This window comes from Oncorhynchus clarkii, chromosome 7 (genome assembly GCF_045791955.1).
Source record: "Oncorhynchus clarkii lewisi isolate Uvic-CL-2024 chromosome 7, UVic_Ocla_1.0, whole genome shotgun sequence".
In the NCBI taxonomy this organism is placed as follows: domain Eukaryota; kingdom Metazoa; phylum Chordata; class Actinopteri; order Salmoniformes; family Salmonidae; genus Oncorhynchus; species Oncorhynchus clarkii.
Window position 1 is genome coordinate 58,433,250 of NC_092153.1, and position 22,234 is coordinate 58,455,483.

The window sequence follows — 22,234 nt, forward strand, 5'->3', positions numbered from 1 at the left end:
GGAAATGTTTGTGTGCCTTTGACCATATTTCACATAATCGGAGGTGTTTGTGTGCCTTTGACTATATTTCACATAATCGGAGGTGTTTGTGTGCCTTTGACCATATTTCACATAATCGGAGGTGTTTGTGTGCCTTTGACCATATTTCACATAATCGGAGGTGTTTGTGTTGTGCCCGCCATCGGTTGAGACAACATGCTCTTGATAACAGGGTGGGTGTCATGTTTTGGCTTATAAATGTACTGAAATGGGAATACATTTTTAATTTCCTCTTTCAAATGGTAGCACAAAGATGGTTGACATAACTTTTATTAAAAAACATGTATTTCAAGAAATGACAAAATAGTTTGACAACTCTGTTTGTAAGCTTTTCAACTATATCCAACTCAACCATTTATATTTTTCAGTGATGAAAACAAGGATGTGTCACAGTAGTGTGGGGTATGCAAAATGGGGTAACTTTCAGCACCTCTATCTCCTGAATGTTTTGGCACCAAAAAGTAACTTTCTGACCTCTTCTACTATGGTCAAATGTGTATGGAAAGTGTCATTCAAATCAAAAGGGGTTCGGTCAAAAAGTGAAATCTTTGACATCAAATGGAACAACCCAGTAATTAAACCCTGCTTTGCGTTCAAAGTGGAATTATTATTTTACCCCATAATGTCAAAGTGGAATTATATTTTTTTGTTGTTGAAATTTTAACTAATTAATTAAAAACAAAAACTGAAATGTCTTGAGTCAATAAGTATTTAACCCATGTTTTAGGGCAAGTCTAAATAAGTTCAGGAGTGAAAAATATTCTTAACAAGTTATGTAACGGATGTGAAATGGCTAGCTAGTTAGCGGTGTGTGGGCTAATAGCGTTTCAATCAGTGACGTCACTCGCTCTGAGACCTTGAAGTAGTTGTTCCCCTTGCTCTGCAAGGGCTGCGGCTTTTGTGGAGCGATGGGTAACGATGCTTCGTGGGAGGCAGTTATTGATGTGGGCAGAGGGTCCCTGGTTCGAGCCCAGGTAGGGGCGAGGAGAGGGACGGAAGCTAAACTGTTACATTGATGCTGTTGACCCGGATCACTGGTTGCTGCGGAAAAGGAGGAGGTCAAAAGGGTGGTGAGTGTAACGGATGTGAAACGGCTAGCTAGTTAGCGTGGTGCGCGCTAATAGTGTTTCAATCGGTGACGTCACTCGCTCTGAGACCTTGAAGTAGTTGGGCCGCGGCTTTTGTAGAGCGATGGGTAACGATGCTTTGAGGGTGAATGTAGTCTGCGTGCAGAGGGTCCCTGGGACGAGGAGCGGGATGGAAGCTATACTGTTACAGTTACATAATAAGTTGCATTGACTCCGTGTGCAATAACAGTGTTTAAAATTATTTTTGAATGACTACCTCATTTCTGTACCCCACACATACACATCTGTAAAGTCCCCCAGTCGAGCAGTGAATTCAAACACACGTTCAACCACAAAGACCATGGGGGGTTTCCAAAGCCTCGCAAAGAAGGGCACCTATTGGTAGATGGGTAAAAAAAGAAGAAAAAAAATACATTGAATATTTTGAGCATAGTGAAGTTATTAATTACACTTGGGATGGTGTATTACACCCAGTCACTACAAAGATACAGGCGTCCTTCCTAACTCCGTTGCGGGAGAGGATTCACCTTCCAGCCGGATAACCTTAAACACAAGGCCAAGTCTACACTGGAGTTACTTACCAAGAAGACAGTGAATGTTCCTGAGTGGCCGAGTTAAAGTTTTTACTTAAATATACTTGAAAAATCTATGGCAAGACCTGCAAATGGTTGTCTAGCGATGATCAACAACCAATTTGACAGAGCTTAAGATAAATATTTGGGCAAATGTTGCACAATCCAGGTGACCTAGAGACTTACCCAGAAAAACTCACAGCTGTAATCACTGCCAAAGGTGCTTTAACAAATTATTGACTCAGGGTTGTGAATACTTATGTAAATTAGATATTTCTGCACAAAAATGTAAATACATGTTTTCACTTTGTCTTTATGGGGTATTGTCTGTAGATGGCTAAAAAACAACAGCAATTTCATCCACTGTAAGTCAAAGGGATATGAATACTTTCTGAAGGCACTGTATTTTCTATGAAAAAAAATTGATGGAAAAGTTCATGGAAACATAGCTAATGACACAACAAATATTTCCAATTTCAAATAATACAATGTTTTATTTGTGGCAGCTTATAGTCAGAACATAGTGATAACATTTTTCAAAAATTGTGAAACATTGTCTATTGTTCAGAATAGGAGTCTGTTAGTGGCTGACCTGGAGTCAGATGTAGCCAATGATGTCATTACAGATAATAGGCTGTCTGCTGCCAGTCTGCATGAGGGCAGTGAATTGATAGAAGTCTGTGTCTAGATCATGAAGGCCAGAGTGGGACTGGTGGAAAAAGGGGGACTGACGCGGGGCAGGGGCCTGCACCCCTACGGGGCAGGAGAGTCGTTTGGGGGCCATAGCTGTCCGACTCACACGAGAAGAAGGATCTGAGGACCTCATCCTCACCCTCTCCTCTACACTCTTTGACATGCCAGCTATTTTCCGCCTCATGTTGACCAAGAAGCCTCGAGCCAGTCTACACCCAGAGCTGGGCTTCAGTTCTGCTGGTTCGGGGAAGTCCGGTAGGTCCATCCAGTTCTGTATGAGGTCAGCAAAGCTGTTGTCCCCCAGTACCAGAGGTTGTCTGTTCCGTCCCCGCGTCAGCAGCGATGTGGTCCAGTCCTCAGGGTCATTGGCCTCGAATGAGGTCCAACTCTCCAGGGATGCGTCTGATGTGGATTTGGGTCGGACCCGGCCACTGGGGGCCAGGTTGGTGCGGAGGCAGGCAGAGGAGGACACCCGTACATTCCTGGTCCTCCTGAGCACCACGCCCTCGTCCTGCCAGGAGGCCTCAGAGTAGCCAGAGTCAAACTCCAGACTTTTCTCACTACTGGGGGAGGTCAGACCCAGGCCAAGGCCCAGACCCAGCCGGCTGCCTGCATCCTCCTCCTCCTCCAGAGGACTGTCCAGACAGCAGGCTGAGTCATAGGTGCTGGCTGTACTAGCGTCAGAGATGCGCAGACGGGTACGGCGCTCCAGCTGAAGTGCCCTCTGATGGCAGGCTCGTGCCACTGCAGAGCGGTGGGCAGGGGTGATTGCAGGGGCAGCAGCAGGGCAGGTCCTTCTAAAGTACTTCAGGTCCTGCAGGGACCTCATCATGTAGTGCATCTGGTCCCGCAGGCAGCCTCCAGAGTCACGCAGACACAGCTGGGAGGGACAGAGAGTACACAGAGTCAGACACAGGCTGGTACACACACACTATGACACATTACTATGTTCACTTAAAGAAAACAAAGTCAGTGGTTGAGTGCTATTCTTTTGTTGTTGCAAGTATTTTATATTAAGCCGGTGAATACAAAATGATATAATGCATGTTGTAAATAATGTCCAGCCTGCAGCAGATGTTTGATAGACTGAACATTCTTAATGAAGTCTGGTGAACTCTTTCTAATAAGCACACTGCATTTGTTGGTGACTATAATAGAGACCGGCTCTGTCGGACAGGCTCAGATTGCTGATTGGGTGACTGCTGCTACGTTTCAACTGTATGAAAAAGCTACACCTCTTCTCTAATGTCGAACTTTCACAGCAACACACAGCCACAATAAAACATGCCCTACCTGTCCTGCTGTATCACACCACACTTGAGCCGTTTTCATATAGATCCACCCACACCAAATGTAATATCAAAGTTACCTCCCACCACACCTACTGTACGTTCATTTACTTCACCACACCTGTGCCTAAATGTGTGTAACACAACCATCACCCGCCCACACCATAATGTATTTGAGGTTTTATTTTAAAAATATTAAACAACAAGTCTCCCTTCTTCCTAACACTGCAATATAAAGGCTGAAGTCTTGTGGAAATTATGGCTACTTTTCTGTAGGGGGATTGAGGTTTCTCTGATGTAGTTCAAGGCACAGGATGTAGGTATAATGATGTGTGTCTCCTTAAGAGTGCTGTGTGCCTGCATATGAAAGTCAGCTGTGACATACTAAAGACCATATGCTCTAATTTCCTCTCCCTCTGATTCACAGGGACCCACTCTGATTGGTCCAAACCAACCAGTGAGCAGCGTCGGCTTACACTCAAAATCAAACAGGGTTGACCGAGCATAAAAGTGTGTGAACCACACAACATTACCTCTGAAGGAAAAAGGTGGGCTACAAAACATACACAACAAAACACACACACTGATACTTAAAAAAGTGGGATCGAAGAGTAAATCATGTGACCCTGGAAGAGACTGTAACTGTTAGTTAAAAATAAAACATTGAGAGGATCCATTAACTCTTTTTCATGTCGGTGATAATACCATATGACAGTACCAAATGGCATTACAATTGTCATGATGGCATGTGACCTTCACCTTCAAGCCCTTTATGGGGGGGGGGGGGGGGGGGGGGGGGGGGGTGAGAAATGTTTAGCAGACCAGAGGAGGAGAGACATGAAGCCCTCTGAGACACAGGTTAATGTGCCAAGACCTTCAGCCTCTGTTTGCTCTCATGACAACACTATTAGATGCAACAGGAACTGGAGTCCGCAGCCACAACACAGGTTGTGTGGTACTCTCATAAAGACACACCACTGCCTATAAAAGTCTGACTTTGATGAAACATTATAATTTAGCTATAGTATAATAAACTTCCTGCAGGGATGCAAAAACATGTGTCCAAAATGGACAAAGTGATTAAACACCATATCTACGTTCAAGAGTAAAGTTAAATACAACTAGGAAGGAAATGATGATGGAGCCCTTTCCATACAGAGAACATTTAAATAATCTCTAGCAAATTCAACAACCATATGCCTCCTAAATTTAGAACACATTTACAAACTGCTATTTCTTTGTTTACCCGACACATGGCATAGCCTGCAGCGGATAGCACCACTCAGCAGAGGCATTTGGGCATGGGCATCTATAGTCATTATGCGGGACAACGTCGTGTGTGGACAGAGCGTTGCCCTGCAGATGTTGTCCCCGTATGCTGGTGTATAACGCCATTATTTCAGGGACTGACAGTTCATTTAGTGTTTATAAATTCATTGCGCCTATTTAATTTAAAATGTGGCAGGCCTGTAGTTTATCTAATTCATTGTCGTTTTACGCACAGAATAATGTCAATTTGATAAGACTGTGCATAAAACAATTACAATGCCATTGTCCACTACTGTACTGTATTGCATGATAATCTATGTTTAGGTTACAGAAGGGAAAAATACTTACCATTTTATTTATTTCAGCATCACCGTGACAATTAACTCCTAAAATAGAAAAAAGAGGAGATTCATTTCTGTACGTTTTAGTCTAGAAGTATAGTAAAAGCAAACTCCTTCAGAATTGTATAATTAGTCTGTTGATACTCACATTTGATATGGCACGTTGAATCCAGTTTGACATTAATCCCTGAAGGGTTGATGTCTTCCCATAAAGTAAATTTTGCGCACAGCTGTTGGTATGAATTCTCGTGACTGAAGGCGCACGGTGAAGTTGTAGTGATTTTATCTGTTTCGTTTTCTCCAGCGTGCGCTCTCCAGCCAGTTATAGAGCGTCGCATCTCTGAAGCAGTGAAGCAGCCAATCAGAGTTTGTAATCTGATCAAGTGAATAGCTAGCTAGTCGCCACCTCTTTGCTACACACATCTGTATCATAATCTTCTAGACATTCACACATCATGCGCTTGTCATCGGTGGCCTAAATTAAATTTAAAATGGACTTTGTGTCACTGTTCTACACACAATACCCCATAATGTCAAAGTGGAACTATGTTTACGACATTTAAAAAAAATACTTTGTCATAAAAATGGAGCCTATGCATTTACTAAAACAATGTTTTTATTAATGACAGATGTGTATAAATATTTGTGTCATGTTTTGGTACTAAACATGCCAGTTTTTTTTAATTTTACCCCTACTATAAATATAGATTGAGAAATTATTCGGGCGTCTCTGAGGTCACGAGTTCAATTTGTCACGACGATTATTCTCTGGAAGACCCCTGTGGAACCAGCAATCCCAAATGAGAAACTGTTAAATCTTTAAAGTATGTGAGGCTGCATTGTGCTTTCGCCGATTATTTTAACTTGAATGTATGCAAAGCTTTTACGGTTTTCCAGCAAATGGAACACAATTCGCTGGTAAAAATTAAATCAGCCCTAAAAGAAATGTCAAATCTGGCCTATTTGTTGTGGAGGATCCAACGGAATGTAATCTATAGTCTAAGTACATTAAACACATAGCTAAGTGCTTTAAGTATATTGCGCACAAACATGATTGAAATTACAGATTAATTCAATGTTTAAAAATTAAAGCACGAGGGCTGCCAAAGGGATAGAAATGTATAGGGACACATTTGTCGCCATCTAGTGAGATATGTGCTGAAAGCCACTGGGCAGGTGATTAATCACCTACAGTCAATGGATCGTCACTCATTTGCACCATTTTGTCATGTATTGTTATTCATGTCAGTGTGAAGGTGCCTGATGTACAACTGTTCACTGTTAATTGGACGAATCCAAATTTGATGGTCTACTATTCATGTGCAGATGTTTTCCTCTCCTCAACCATGATGTGACCAGGTCTGTGTAGGTGCATCATATTCCCGTGACATGTCTCAACCTGCTTCTACAACTTATCCTTTTTCTGGAAGTGAGTAGTTCAACACATTTAGTCCACACATATTTTTCCATATGGTGCAAAATCCAATGTATAACCTAGTTATCCAGATGCCTTCCGTCCTCTAATGATTATTCTAATGTACTAAAACCAGCCCCAGCTACCGCAATGACATCTTGTAATGTCCATGGGGCTGATTTTATAATGATGTGCCATGTTTTAATTAAGTAATTCACAAGATGCTTTTAGGTTCTTTTGGATGTGTTTTTATGAAAAGGGCCACTGCTTTCTATAAAAGGGTCCATCATCATCATTTAATGTCTCTGAAAAATTTTCCATTAACAACTGCACACTTCAATTATAAACGTTTTTATGTGTGTAATAGCAGCTGTAAATGCCACTGCATCTACATTTTGGATCAATTAAGGCTGTTTTCTTTAAATGCATTAGGCCTAAGTAATTACACTGTTCCACTTCTTTTGAATGGGTTTGTGGCCATTACTGCATTATGACCGACCGAAATGTGAATTAATTTTAGGAACATCCAGGCCTTTCTTTCTAATGGATTATATATACAGTATACATTAATTAATATGCAGTTCTCATGTTCCCAATCTCTTCCCTGTTAATGTGATTGGTAGATAATAGAACATGTGATCAGTTCATCTTGATTTTAGGATCATAAATGTGGCAAGACCAGGCAGAGTTGATGTGGTCATGTACTGTATATCTGAGGTGGAGTATAGTGCATTCGGAAAGTATTCAGACCCCTTGACTTTTTTTCACATTTTGTTACATTACAGCATTATTCTAAAATAGATTAAATATATTTTTTTTCATCAACCTACACACAATAAACACCCCATAATAACAAAGCGAACTGGTTTTTAGACATTTTTGCAAATGTATTAAAAATAGAAAACAGAAATAACTTATTTACATTTGTATTCAGACCCTTTGCTATGAGACTCAAAATTGAGCTCAGGTGCATCCTGTTTCTATTGATCATCCATGAGATGTTTCTACAATTTGATTGGAGTCCACCTGAGGTAAATTCAATGGATTGGACATGATTTGGAAAGGCACACACCTGTCTATATCAGTGGCGATTTTAGCATGTAAATCTTGGTGGGGCAAACACATTTGGGGGGGGGGCGAGGTGCACGCCAGCAAAGCCACTACACTACACAGCACAACACTAAACAATACATTAATTGCACTATAACGGTGACAAACGGTGCCCACAAACTGTTAGGGCTTACATAAAACTGTCCCAACAGCAGTCCCAACACCTTACCACTGCTACACCTGGCTATCAGCGGAGCCTTGTCTGGCAGCGAAACAGTTAATTCAGCCTCATTTAAATCAAATCAAATGAAATAAAATTGTATTGGTCACATACACATGGTTAGCAGATGTTATTGCGAGTGTAGCGAAATGCTTGTGCTTCTAGTTCTGACAGTATCTAACAAGTGATATCTAACAATTCAACAACAACTACCTAATATACACAAATCTCAGCAAGGAATGGAAAAAGAAAATATAAATATATGGATGATATAATATAATATACTGCCTTTAAAAAAAACATAGCTGATATTGCTGACTTGCTTAAACAAATGTGGTTTCTACTGACAATTGAGATGTACAAACTATGGCATAAGGGGAAGACAAGCGGATAAGAGTCAATCTGTAATTTCAATTAAGACATTAATGAGGGAACTAGGACAGATGTAGTCAATATAGCTATTTGTTCAACACTTTTAAAATGTACAGCGACAGAATTCAGAACATGGGCAGTTCTTGCAGTGTTCTCCCTGTACACCATGTCCAAACCGTAGGATAAATCAAGGGGGCATATAAGCAGACAATGAAAGCTCTTACAATATTCAATGATTATATTTATATTTAGGTTATAGGCTACATGTGCACCACCAAGTCAGAACAGTAGGCAAAATTAATAGGGATTCCGATGAGGCACATGGGTTACTAACATCTTACTACACAAAATACACTTAGTATTACTTTCTTAGCTACAGTATACATATCTCCCTGGCATATTACATAATTTATGCAGCAGCATACAATACATTTTTGGACTCACCTTGTTGTGCTGTGCTCACTTGAACAGGAAGGTGGTGCGGCAGTCCTTGAGGGCACATTTTGTCATCAAACGTTGTCATCAAAGTCTGTCATTCTCTGGATTTACTGGGAACAACTGGGAACTCTGAAAAACACTAGGTCGAATCATGATGACGTCAGTGGTCTTCAGGTCGTAGCTCTAGAAAGAGGCTAGATTTCCCAACTTACAATTCCGAGTTGGATGACGGTTCTAAACATATTTCCCAGTCAGATCTAGTTTTTTCCTGAGTTACCAGTTGTCTTGAACTCGCTGAAGTCAGATTTCAGTTATTTTGAGCACGGTAGAAATTATGCTGGATTGACAGCAAAAAATATGCACACTGAAAATAATTGTACAGATTTGCCTGCAACATTTTATACCTGAATCACATGGCACTTCGAAATAACTATTTTAGTCTTCACATTTATCCAGAGATATTAGAGAGTAATCAGATATTTAGCATTTTGCTTCTAACAACGATCACACTCACAACCACCACAACCACCACCCCCACCACACAGGGGCGGATTTGGTACAGAAATCGGCCCTGGCATTTCTCCAACACTGGCAATTTTTTTCCCATGATGCCCACACACCGGCCCATTTTTTCTCGAGGCCCTGACATCGGCCCATTTTTTCCGTGTCCCCCCATTAACCAAATTAGCAAATCCTCCTCCCAAGTCAGACAGGCTCCCTGGGCCAAAAAGGGTCCAGTCCATCTGACATTTGCCAGAAATGCCAGATAGCCAGCCCACCCCTGTCACCGCACCACAAGCCATAACACTCAGCCCAGGTGAACAAGAAGAGTATGTTACTATTTTTCCTCCTCACGTTCTAAAATCACACAGATAATATGCCAGTGTAATATATCAGTAACCCTGCCCTCTGTATTTCTGTTCTGTGCAATAACCTCATGCTGTATTGTCGACACAAGCTCTGAATGTTCTGTTTAGTATTTAGAGCAGTGGTCACTGTGCTGTGGCTCCCTCTAGGGTTCATAGACCTCCCTGCCTCTGTGTCTGTGTCAGAAAAGTATCCCCTCCAGGAGTGTGGTGGTGGAGTTTCTGGTGCAGAGCTCCAGTTTTCTCCCTACAGTCAACATCCTCTCTTTTCACCCCAGAGTTAGCAGTGTTTGAGATGCCCATCGTAAACCCTATTAAAGTCTGTGATATCTTCAATGTCCAGGTCGGAACAGACAATTTAGTCAAATATCAGTTTTCATGTCTCTTCAACCCTAACTTTAACCCTAGCCTCTAATCCACACCCCTGCTTAACCCTAACCCCTGTTTTCCACATGAACAAATGAGACATTAGTGAAGAGAAATATTTTGTGACTAATATTGTGTACGTATAGATAGTGTTGAACGGTTCTCTGGACTATGAGAAGGCCAGCAGAGTGAGTGTTTGTCTGGGCCTGGTCACTGCATCAGGCCATGTAGAGCAGACCTTCCATATCAGTGTGTTGGATGAGAACACGTCGCAGTGTGAACCTCTTTTCCAGCTGCCTGGTAACACACCCTCACCTCAATCACTACACATACATTATACACAGTGTTTACATGGCTATCACATGTTTATTACAATGTTATTACAAGGGTATAAGGTTCATGTATTGTTAAGAGGGACATTGTAATTTATTGATGGTCTGATAAGTGTTTGTGTACAGTTGAGGTTCATGTCCCAGAGAACCTGTTCCTGTGACTCTCTACACTGTCCTGGCCTCCGGCCCAGTCCGCAATGACACACTCTCTGTAATATACACACACAACTGTATTACTGTAACAATACATAGTCCTATTTGAATGAATGCATTCAGTTGTGTAACTGACTAGGTTATCCCCTTTCCCTTCCCTTTAGTACAGGTTTAGACAGTGAGTGTTGATACCTTTTCCGGTTTGTGTGTTTGTGCTGCAGTTTTCTATCAGTTCTAACCAACTCCAAAGAACCGTTCCACATCACTGGAGATGGCAACATCATCTCTATCAAACCCTTTAACTACCGCAGAGGGACAAGGGTGAGTGACATGATTGATCTTTACATATAATGGCAGGTTTTAAAAGTGTGTTTTATCAAAATGATTTCCTCCTCGTGTGATGTTGTTGAACAGAAGTTGATGCTGTCTATGATTGTGAGAGACAGACAAGGGGCTAACTACACCGGAACAGTCAGGATCAAGATCAAGACCTTGCCTTCTGAATGCTTATCTATGATTTTTTTAACCTTTATTTAACTAGGCAAGTCAGTTAAGAACAAATTCTTATTTACAATGCCGGCCTACCCCGGTCAAACCCAGATGACGCTGGGACAATTGTGCGCCTCCCTATGGTACTCACAATCATGGCCGGTTGTGATACAGCCTGGGATCAAACCAGGATGTCTGTAGTGACGCCTCAAGCACTGAGATGCAGTGCCTTAGACCTCTGCTCCACTCGGGAGCCCTATCACTCCCATTTATATGTACATTTACATCATTTAGCAGAAGCTCTTAGCCAGAGCGACTTACAGGAGCAATCAGGGTTAAGTGCCTTTCACCTTGTCAGCTCAGGAATTTGAATGCTCTAACCGCTAGGCTACCCGCCGCCCAGTCTTAAGAGGTTTCATTTCTAGGGTTTATGATACAATTTTGAGTTCATCAGATGTAGAAGTTGTAGAAAGTGTGGTTAACCAAAATCTCTTCCGTCTAGTTGTAACGGTTATCTTGGGTGGAAGAAGGAGAGGACCAAAGCGCAGCGTGGTTAGTGTTCATCTTATTTAATAATAATCATAACTGAACACTGAATAACAAAAACAACAAAGAAACAACCAAAACAGTTCTGTCTGGTGCAGACACACAAAGACTGAAAATAACCACCCACAAAACACAATGGAAAACAGGCTACCTAAATATGGTTCTCAATCAGGGACAACGATAGACAGCTGCCTCTGATAGCCAACCCACCCAACTCACGCCCTGACCATACTAAACAAAGACAAAACAAAGGAACTAAGGTCAGAACGTGACAGTAACCCCCCCCCCCCCCCCCCCCCAAAGGTGCAGACTCCGGCCGCAAAACCTGAACCTATAGGGGAGGGTCTAGGTGGGTGTCTGTCTGGCGCGGGACGTGGACCCCACTCCACCATAGTCTTTCTCCGCCTCCTTAACCGCCTCCGTGGCCTCTTAAGATCGGCGACCCTCGCCGCCGACCTCGGACTGGGGACCCTAGCCATGGGTCCCGAATGGACGGGAGATTCCGGCAACTCCGGAGTGTAGGGCGATTCCGGCAGCTCCTGGCTGACTGGCGGCTCCGGAAGCTCCTGGCTGACTGCCGGCTCAGGACAGACTGGCGGCTCTGGCGGCTCAGGACAGACGGGCGGCTCTGGCGGCTCAGGACAGACGGGCGGCTCTGGCGGCTCAGGACAGACGGGCGGCTCTGGCGGCTCAGGACAGACGGGCGGCTCTGGCGGCTCAGGACAGACGGGCGGCTCTGGCGGCTCAGGACAGACGGGAGACTCTGGCGGCTCAGGACAGACGGGAGACTCTGGCGGCTCAGGACAGACGGGAGACTCTGGCGGCTCAGGACAGACGGGAGACTCTGGCGGCTCAGGACAGACGGGAGACTTTGGCAGCGCTGTAGAGGAGGAAGGCTCTGGCAGCGCTGGACAGGCGGGAGACCCTGTAGGCAGAAGACGAAGAGACAGCCTGGTGTGGGGGGCTGTCACTGGAGGGCTGGTACGTGGAGGTGGCACCGGATAGACCGGACCGTGAAGGCGCACAGGAGGTCTCGAGCACAGAGCCTGCCCAACCCTACCTGGTTGAATGCTCCCCGTAGCCAGGCCAGTGCGGCGAGATGGAATAGCACGCACTGGGCTGTGCTGGCGAACCGGGGACACCATGCGTAGGGCTGGTGCCATGTACACCGGCCTGAGGAGACGCACTGGAGACCAGATGCTCTGAGCCCGCTTCATAGCACCTGGCTCGATAACCACTCTAGCCCGGCCGATACGAGGAGCTGGGATGTACCGCACCGGGCTATGCACACTCACCTGCCCGGTCCCTCTCTCTCTCCGGTAAGCACGGGAAGTTGGCGCAGGTCTCCTACCTGCCTTCGCCACACTCCCCATGTTCCAACCCCCCCAATACATTTTTGGGGCTGCCTCTCGGGCTTCCTTGATTGTTGTGCCAACTCCATTCGCCGGTATCCCTCCTCACACTGCTCCAGAGAATCCCAGGCGGGCTTCTGCACTCTCCCTGGGTCAACCGACCACCTGTCTATCTCCTCCCAAGTTGTGACATAGTCCAGATCTCACTCCCATGTCCAGGAGTCCTGTGATCGCTGCTCTTGCTGCTGCTGCCTGTTACCACGCTGCTTGGTCCTTTTTTGGTAGGTGGTTCTGTAACGGTTGTCTTCGGGTGGAAGAAGGAGAGGACCAAAGCGCAGCGTGGTTAGTGTTCATCTTATTTAATAATAATCAGAACTGAACACTGAATAACAAAAACAACAAAGAAACAACTGAAACAGTTCTGTCTGGTGCAGACACACAAAGACTGAAAATAACCACCCACAAAACACAATGGAAAACAGGCTACCTAAATATGGTTCTCAATCAGGGACAACTATAGACAGCTACCTCTGATTGAGAACCATATCAGGCCAAACACAGAAATAGAAAATATAGAAAAACTAACATAGACAACCCACCCAACTCACGCCCTGACCATACTAAACAAAGACAAAACAAAGGAACTAAGATCAAAACGTGACACTAGTTTCCCAGAATCTTTGAAAACCAAGGACCCGAGGATATTATAGCCACTGTCAGCACTAACCTCACCAACCCTGATGTACTCTATAGTTTTGTGAAAGATCTAACTTTCAAGATTAGAATTGTCAAATTTTTATCTCTCCGATATTGTGTCATGAAAATCAATGTTTTATAATATCCTCGATGCTTTGAAAAACAGAAAGAGCTGAATCCTAAATTACGTTCCCCCTGTTTAACTGACATTTTCACTTAAATCTGTCTCTCTTCCTGTCTCTTGTCCTATCAGAGGATGGTACCATATTTAAGCTTGGTATTATACTGTATGGATACATGTCTGAAAGGATGTATACTGTTATACTGTACTAGATAAATGTACAAGGGTGCATTAGCTCTTTGCCCATTCATCAACTCCACTTGTGGTTGATACGGTCCACACCCTGGTCATCGTCCTCAGCCTGAACCCCCACTACATACACCTGTTGCTGCTCAAAGTCCAGCTCTCCACCCAGATACAGGTCCCCTGGAGAGAGCGAATAGGTCACTCTACAGGTTGGTACATGCAACATATGGATGGATGTTAACTGTTGGACTGTTTCTATGGAACCTAAGAATCTTAGGTGATGGTCCATGTGTGCTCAGCTGTAGCCTCACCTCCCTCAGGGTCCATAGTGAACATGGCCTCTCCTGAAGTGATGGAGTAGCGGATTATGTCAAAGGGCCAGTCTGTCTCTGGCCCCCACCATCCCCACTGCCATACCAGGCCTGGTGCCCTCTGAGACACTGGAACACAGTCAGAAACCCTGGGTCAAACTTATTGAGTGGGGTCACAGTCACCAGCACCTGGGCTGGATACAGATGAAAGGACTGGGTTACATCACTGCCATCATATGACCTTGATGTAACCTTCCACATAGATGATGGAGTACTGTGTACAAGACACACCCAGGGAACATGCGAGAGGAGGGGTGCCTGTGTCTGTAGCCAAGATGGTGGCCTCATACTGGAAGTTATTAGTGTAGTCTAGAGTGTTGTTCACCTGGCAGGAAGATTCACTTGATTTATCAAGACACAACATAAAGCACAACAATACACACTAATAGTCATAGGAGATCAGACTGTATGAAGTAGACCATACAGACTCTGGGTGGTCATTCATCTGTGGTGAAGGAGATCAGACTGTATGAAGTAGACCATACAGACTCTGGGTGGTCATTCATCTGTGGTGAAGGAGATCAGACTGTATGAAGTAGACCATACAGACTCTGGGTGGTCATTCATCTGTGGTGAAGGAGATCAGACTGTATGAAGTAGACCATACAGACTCTGGGTGGTCATTCATCTGTGGTGAAGGAGATCAGACTGTATGAAGTAGACCATACAGACTCTGGGTGGTCATTCATCTGTGGTGAAGGAGATCAGACTGTATGAAGTAGACCATACAGACTCTGGGTGGTCATTCATCTGTGGTGAAGGAGATCAGACTGTATGAAGTAGACCATACAGACTCTGGGTGGTCATTCATCTGTAGTGAAGGAGGTCAGACTGTATGATGCTTGTCTTGTCCTAATGACCACCATTACTCTAACATTATAGACCCGTGTCCTCTCTACGCTGCCTCCCCCTGAGTCAGGCTTTTAGGCCCTGCAATCCACACATGACTTCATCCAAGTTTCTTCAGACCATGTAACCTAATCAGGAAACAACTATGGACCCAAGTTGTAGTGGTTAAAGTCATGGTCACATAATGTGGAAAACTCCTGGACATAGACATGACCTAATGTAATCTATCAACAATATACATAAGAAACATAAGGGTTATTTGGCTAAAAGCAAGCAATAGCTAAATGCATTGAATAAGGCTCACATTCCTTTCAAACTTTTACCCAGATTATAGTAGAGTTGCAAAGAAGAATTATTAGTTTCTTTAAAAACAAAAAACAGTCAGGTGGATAGACAGCTCAAGAGGTGTGCTTAAATATGCAGAAAAAAAGAGAAAAAAAATAAGCACAATGGTCATGTCTCTAGATTGCAGGAAATCTGTTTCATGTGTTTGCACATACTTTGTGCCCACTCATATTTTTGGGTTGCATGATGCCCCTGTGTACGGAGTTTACTGTTTACACCAACATTCCCCAGCACACTCTCAGGCTAAATCAGTTTAAGATTTTTTGTTAATCTAAAGTATATTATTTGTTTGCATGTTCTGCATATCTGAGCATGTATGATCGCATTCATCACTGATGCTGCAGTGGACCGTTTTCTGATGACTGGGATGAGTCTGTTCTCCAGGAATGTGTTCTCCTATGTGGTGGATGGGTTCTATGACCACACCATGTTTGAGATCACACTCTCTGTGTCAGATGGCAGCATCACACGGAGGCTGTGGCCTACATCTATGTAGTCCCCTGGACCAACAGTGTTCCTACTGCTACAGTAAGATCAGCCCTGTGGAGACATGGTACACACCACTGTAACACAGAGCTGTATGTGAAGGAAAACCTTTTACAATAGGAGACCCATAAGAGACTATCATCTCTCTGCTGTCCATCCTCAATGTAGAGTTCACAAGATCTGCTCTCCCATGGAAGCATCAAGGTTTTCGGCAGGGGTTTGGGTATTGTAAACAGTCCATAATAAGTATATTATGTTAATACCTATGGTTGGGGACCAAAAGTTGTGCCTGAATGTCCATCAAAGGAGACAGACGTAAGTGCCATTAGAGAACCAAGTTGTGAATTATAAGACATACTTGTTAAAAAACAACGTTTACCACTAACTCACACCTTACTGTGTATTATGTTATCTGAGCATGGAAGATATGAACAAACTGAGCACAGAAGGGAGTCAAAATGGAGCCATAGAGAATGACCAGGTAAGTTTGGGTCAATGGTTTCCAATTGCATCCAACCAAAGATTATCTATTATATTGACAAGATAGCCAAGTGACCGCTCTAACAATGGAAATGTCCTCAATGATTGAAGGCAAGTGAGATCAGGTGAGACCATTCTAGCCAATAAGAGGGCAGATATGCGTGTGAACAACAGGCACAGCTAAGTAGTTTTTCTCAAAGTTGCCAGAATGCCACGTGCATCCACTTATATCAGTACATTTGTAACAGACTAAACATTACAAAACTTCTATTCGATCAAATAAGCCTCAATTGATTCGACATTCTCACATAGACCTCCATACAAAAAAGGGTTTCTCACACAGAGAGATTTTGGGCAGAGTAAATCCTCTCACTTCGCCTCTTCCTCTCTGATCCTACTAAGGATGTGGAACAGCATGGGCTTACTTTTGAAAGTGTTTCTCTTAGGCCTCACTAGATGGCACCCTCGGTCTGTCTAAAGTCTGCATACAAGACAAGCTGATGGTTCATTGCTTTGGAAAACTCTATAATGGGTTACAGTACAGTCTCAGCATAAGGCACAGGCTTGATAGAGATTTAACCTGTCAATTCTGTTCTCTTAGAGATTTGATGGGAAGGCACAAGATCCAGGAAAAAGCTGTGCTTTAATATTAATATTAAACAAATAATCTTCTAGAATTAATGAAAATATATTAATTCATCCAATGTTTTCAGGCCTAAATGTGAAGTAAATCTAAAACATGTTTTTGGTTAGTTTCAGGCTGCTGTTAACTGTTCAACTCTACCACAGGATAACAGCGTTGGCTGTAGGGGACGTCCACCATCAACGACCTGCAGTCATCTATCTGCTGTTTACACCATCTGGTCCTGCCTGAAGAGGATTCATATGTTTGCAGTCAGGCATTTTAGCGTAATTTTGATTTCCATTACAGGTCAATGTGAAGTTTGTAATATTTGAAAAGATATACTGTATTGAATACATAATCATGCTGACATCCTGTGTTGGAGGCTACTCCTAAAGGACTATTCCTTGCGTAATTGGTCAGTTGCTCGATTAAGTTCTGGGCCCATACATGTTAAGAGAAGGGATCAAGAATTGCTAGAACGAGGTGCGGAACAATGAGCTCCACCCTCTCTCTTTATAAGTTGCGATGATTTGTCCATATAACCAGTGACGGAAAACCCAAACACCGGAACTACTGCTGGGACTGTATCACGTTCAGTCCTGACAGATTCTCCGTTATGTTTGTGTAGACCTCTCCACAAGAGATTACTGTGTGTACTCATGTAGCTCTGCTCAGCAATAACAATACAAGTTGTTTTGTCTCTCTTCCTTTCGGCTGCTTTTTTCTCCATTGTGGGATAAGGATTTATTTTGCTTGTATTACACCAATAGTTCTAACATGCCTTTAATGATCTGGTTTGGTGGAATAAAACTATATTTGTAGTGTTATATGAACAACTTGTCCATTAGTATGTGAAAATGAATTAAACAATGTGTAGGAAAACACAAGCAAGTGTGTCAGGTGCTATTTTTATTTAAATTAAATAATCATAAGGACTTTTAAAGCATTTAAAAATTGACCAAAAACCGTAACCTATCTCTCAATTAGATTTTGTCTTTCCTTATGAACTATTTATCCTTAAGATGGTTTGACGAAAATGGAAGAAAAATGTGTGCATACAGTCGGTCAAACAGTACTGATAAAAGTATATCTAAGAATCAGTTGTAAACTGAAGTGTAGGCACAAACATACTGCAAAAGACATGTAAATGGTACTATAAAAAAATAACAATGTTAAGTACATATTTTAAATATCAGTTAGAATTTTCCCCTGGTTGTGAAGATTTTTTTTGTTTTTACTTTTCTATATTTTTTTATTTTGATTTTCTAAAAGGAATGTTAAAATATTCTGTGCAGATTACAGAGCTAATATATCTTGTGTCATGCATGAACAATATGCGGTTCGGCTATGAATGAGGAACATATGTAAACATTATTTTAAAAAGCACTCCTTTTTCGATTCATATTCTCTATTCATGCCTGTGCTTCTTTAAAAAAAATATGCCTTATGTGATTAAAAGTTTAATGGAATTTGCACATTAGATTTTGTAAAGTAACATGAAAGCATTTAATAAAAACTTTTCAATTTTCTCCTCGAATAATTGAAAATAAACAAAGAAAAACAAAACAAAAAAATACAATAAATGTTTGATTCAAGGTCTTAGCCGAAAGAGTTAACAATTATGAGCAACTGGATCAGCAATCGTTGAAATTCTGCAAGGCTCTCCGAGTTCTCAGTCTCTTAGGTGTCTTTAAAAAAAGCAGATAAAAGCAGAAATCGTGGTTGGCCAGTGCAGTCTGTCTTCCCCATCCTTCCTTCTGGTCATCAGAGCTGTTCAAGTAATCTGAGGGAAGACTGAGAAAGGGAGAGGTTAATGTATACAATATTCACCTTTAAGTTGCATTCAAAGAACATTAAGTGGTGGTTTCTGTACATTTACGAACACATATATAACCGTGTGTGCATGCGTGTGTGTGAGTGTGTAGTCCATGAGCATGTGTTTTTAAAATGTGTGTGCTCTATTCTATGTGTAGCAGCTCACCTTGACTCTTCCTCAGGCTTCGCTCTAGAAGAGACCACAGTCCTTCAGGTTGTTCTTGATGATGACGTCGGTGACGGCGTCGAAGACAAACTGAACGTTCTTGGTGTCGGTGGCTTGGGTGAAGTGGCTGTAGATCTCCTTCGTGTCCTTCTTCTTGTTCAGGTCCTCAAACTTGGTCTGGATGTAGGCCTGTGCCTCTTCAAATTTGTTGGGACCTGGGTATAGGAGAGGAGGTTAAGACAGGAGTGTTGTGCCCATAGAATTAGATTGTTCTACTGAGTCTGCACGAGTCATGCAAGGAGAAAACTAGTGTCAGGTGGAGAAGTGGACCTGCTCTATCGATGGGATTCATGGGGTTTGTCACGCTACACTATATATACAAAAGTATGGACACTACTTCAAATGAGTGGATTCGGCTATTTCAGTCTCACCAGTTGCTGATAGGTGTATAAAATCGAGTACACAGCCATGCAATCTCCATAGACAAACATTGGTAGTGGAATGGCCTTACTGAAGAGCTCAGTGACTTTCAACGTGGCACCATCAAAGGATGCCACCTTTCCAACAAGTCAGTTCATACAATTTCTGCCCTGCTAGAGCTGCCCCGGCTAGAGCTCCCCCAAGTGCTGTTATTGTGAAGTGAAAACGTCTAGGAGAAACAACGGCTCAGCCGCAAAGTGGTAGGCCACACAAACTCCCAGAATGGGACCGGTGGGTGCTGAAGCACATAGCGCATAAAAATAATCTGTCCTCGGTTGCAACACTCACTACCAAGTTCCAACCAGCTCTAGAAGCAACTTGATGAAATGGGTTTCCATGGCCGAGCAGCCGCACACGGACAAATCGGGTTTGGCGGATGTCAGGAGAACGCTACCCAAATGCATAATGCCCACTGTAAAGTTTGGTGGAGGAGGAATAATGGTCTGGGGCTGTTTTTCATGGTTCGGTCTAGACCCCTTAGTTCCAGTGGAGGGAAAGCTTAACACTAAAACATAAAATGACATACTAGACGATTCTGTGCTTCTAACCTTCTGGCAAAAGTTTGGGGAAGGCCCTTTCCTGTTTCATCATGACAATGCCGCCGTGCACAAAGTGAGGTCCATACAGAACTGGTTTGTCGAGATCGGTGTGGAAGAACTTGACTGGCCTGCACAGAAGCCTGATCAATACTCCACCGAACACCTTTGGGATGAATTGGAACACCGACTGCGAGCCTGGGCTAATCACCCAACATCAGTGCCCGACCTGACTAATGCTCTTGTGCCTGAATGGAAGTCCCCGCTGCAATGTTCCAACATCTAGTGGAAAGCCTTCCCAGATGAGTAGAGACTATTATTGAGGCAAAGGGGGGACCAACTCCATATTAATGTCCATTATTTTTGGAATGAGATATTTGATGAGCAGGTGTCCACATACGTTTGGTATTGTAGTGTATACATCTTGCCATTAGATTTATTCTACTGGTAAAAACTATACCTCCTAGTCTAACATGAGAATGTCAACATACAAACACTGCCAACTACTAGAAAATATGGAACATTCAGGGGATGCAGAGTTGTGTTACGATCTTACCAGAGTACTCTGGGAAGCAGATGGTCAGGGGACTGTGGGTGATCTTCTTCTCAAACAAGTCCTTCTTGTTGAGGAACAGGATGATGGAGGTCTCTGTGAACCACTTGTTGTTGCAGATGGAGTCAAATAGCTTCATGCTCTCGTGCATCCGGTTCTATGGAGAGATGGAAAGAGAGAGGGAGCAAGGGAGGGAGGGAATGAAAACAAAACATTATTTAATTCCAGTTGATCCAGACAAATCAAAATGAATGTGAAGCAATTTCCTTCAGAAATAAAATATCATTTAAAGTGATAAGAGAGATCTAGTTAGTGGCACTTAAAGGACAACAGTGTTCTGCCTCCTCACCATCTCCTCATCCTCAGCCAGCACCAGATCATAGGCACTCATGGCCACACAGAAGATGATGGCTGTGACTCCCTCAAAACAGTGGATCCACTTCTTCCTCTCAGAACGCTGGCCACCCACGTCAAACATCCTGCAGGAACACAAGGAGACAGTTAGGGTCACCCTTTTACTGCTGTTTACTAGTGGTGCTGTATGCCCACCCCCAACCCCCAGATCAACCTCTAGTCTAGCCCTGTCACTCCTTTGATGTGTGCAGATTTGGAATAAGTGGATAGGTGTAAACAATATGGCGCTGGCTCCCCCTAATTTTTTTACGGGAGCCTCCCCAATGTTGCTTAAACCTATTTGGTTTATTTGGATCTGGAAACACAGCAGGGGATGTTTTCTGCAGAGCCATTCATGACCTCCGTATTGGGATCTATAATTACACCAAAAACATGTAAGCACTATGATGATTTGACATTCCTGGAGGATCTCCCACTCTCCATTAACTCAGGCTGGGCCTGGAGGAGAGGGGAGGCCTGTGGGTATCTCTGTAGTCCGATCAGCTAGCCTTCCTCTGGGGACCTTCTCTCTCCATGTGCACTGCAGTCAGTCTGCCTGCTCTGTCTCTACCGCTCTCTCTCTCTCTCCCCATCTGTGTCTCTCTTTCTCTCGGTCTCTCTTTTTGTCTCTCTCTGTCTCCATTGGGCAAGACCCTTCGCTGCACAGACCCTGGCATTTTGTTGGTATATTGGTACAGTGACATTGCCGTGGTTATGAGGCAGGCAGGCTGCAGACGGATGGGTCTGAGGCGCTGAGAGAGGCGATCTAGTAATGTTTGTTTGTTGACACGTTTGAGCCCTGCATTACTTTTCACGAGGACATCGACCAACCCACCGACCGGGCACGTGGGCGAGATGAGAGGATGCCCACTTCCCAATTCCAGTCTGGGTTGTGGAACCCATCTGAGATATTTACTAATCACCACCACCAAGGCATTTCAAAACATGGAGAATAATAATAAATACTGAGACCGTGGAAGTCTGATGTTTGTCAAATAGCAGACAGACTGTCGGTTTAGTTGTTCTACCGTCAGCCCTGCTAGAAATTCAGCTGATATTTGTGTGAAGTTCCTATGTAATGGAGTGCAAATATGCTATGTGTTGGCAGGCTGAGTAAGTACAGCTCATTACCACAGGGCTGTAATGTTCAGGGCTGTAATGAGTAGTACTCACCTCAACAGGGCTCTCATCAGCTTTAATATCACTCACTGTAACCTGATTCCATCAGACCAGATAAACACTA

The 22,234-nt window shown here is 43.3% G+C and overlaps 2 protein-coding genes across 3 annotated transcripts in view; both read right to left on the bottom strand.

The window, feature by feature from the left end:
• Positions 1 to 680: 680 nt before the first annotated feature.
• On the bottom strand, positions 681 to 5,545 carry LOC139414354 (PAK4-inhibitor inka1-like). Its single transcript, XM_071162271.1, has 3 exons — positions 5,440 to 5,545; positions 5,299 to 5,336; positions 681 to 3,272 (listed from the first exon to the last, which is right to left on the bottom strand). The coding sequence occupies exons 2-3, from the start codon at positions 5,299 to 5,301 to the stop codon at positions 2,298 to 2,300; spliced, it is 978 nt and encodes a 325-aa protein (XP_071018372.1). The 5' UTR covers positions 5,302 to 5,336; positions 5,440 to 5,545; the 3' UTR covers positions 681 to 2,297.
• Positions 5,546 to 17,765: 12,220 nt separating this feature from the next.
• The window catches only part of LOC139413554 (guanine nucleotide-binding protein G(i) subunit alpha-2-like), an 84,676-nt gene continuing 80,207 nt past the window's right edge, over positions 17,766 to 22,234 (bottom strand). The window contains exons 6-9 of one of the 2 annotated variants that reach the window (XM_071161058.1): positions 20,948 to 21,077; positions 20,602 to 20,755; positions 19,030 to 19,244; positions 17,766 to 18,842 (exon numbers count right to left, since the gene is read on the bottom strand). In XM_071161058.1, the coding sequence (XP_071017159.1) occupies positions 19,054 to 19,244; positions 20,602 to 20,755; positions 20,948 to 21,077 (475 nt within the window). In that variant the 3' untranslated portion in view covers positions 17,766 to 18,842; positions 19,030 to 19,053. The remainder of the gene's footprint in view (positions 18,843 to 19,029; positions 19,245 to 20,601; positions 20,756 to 20,947; positions 21,078 to 22,234) is intronic. The other variant, XM_071161059.1, reaches the window with a different exon arrangement.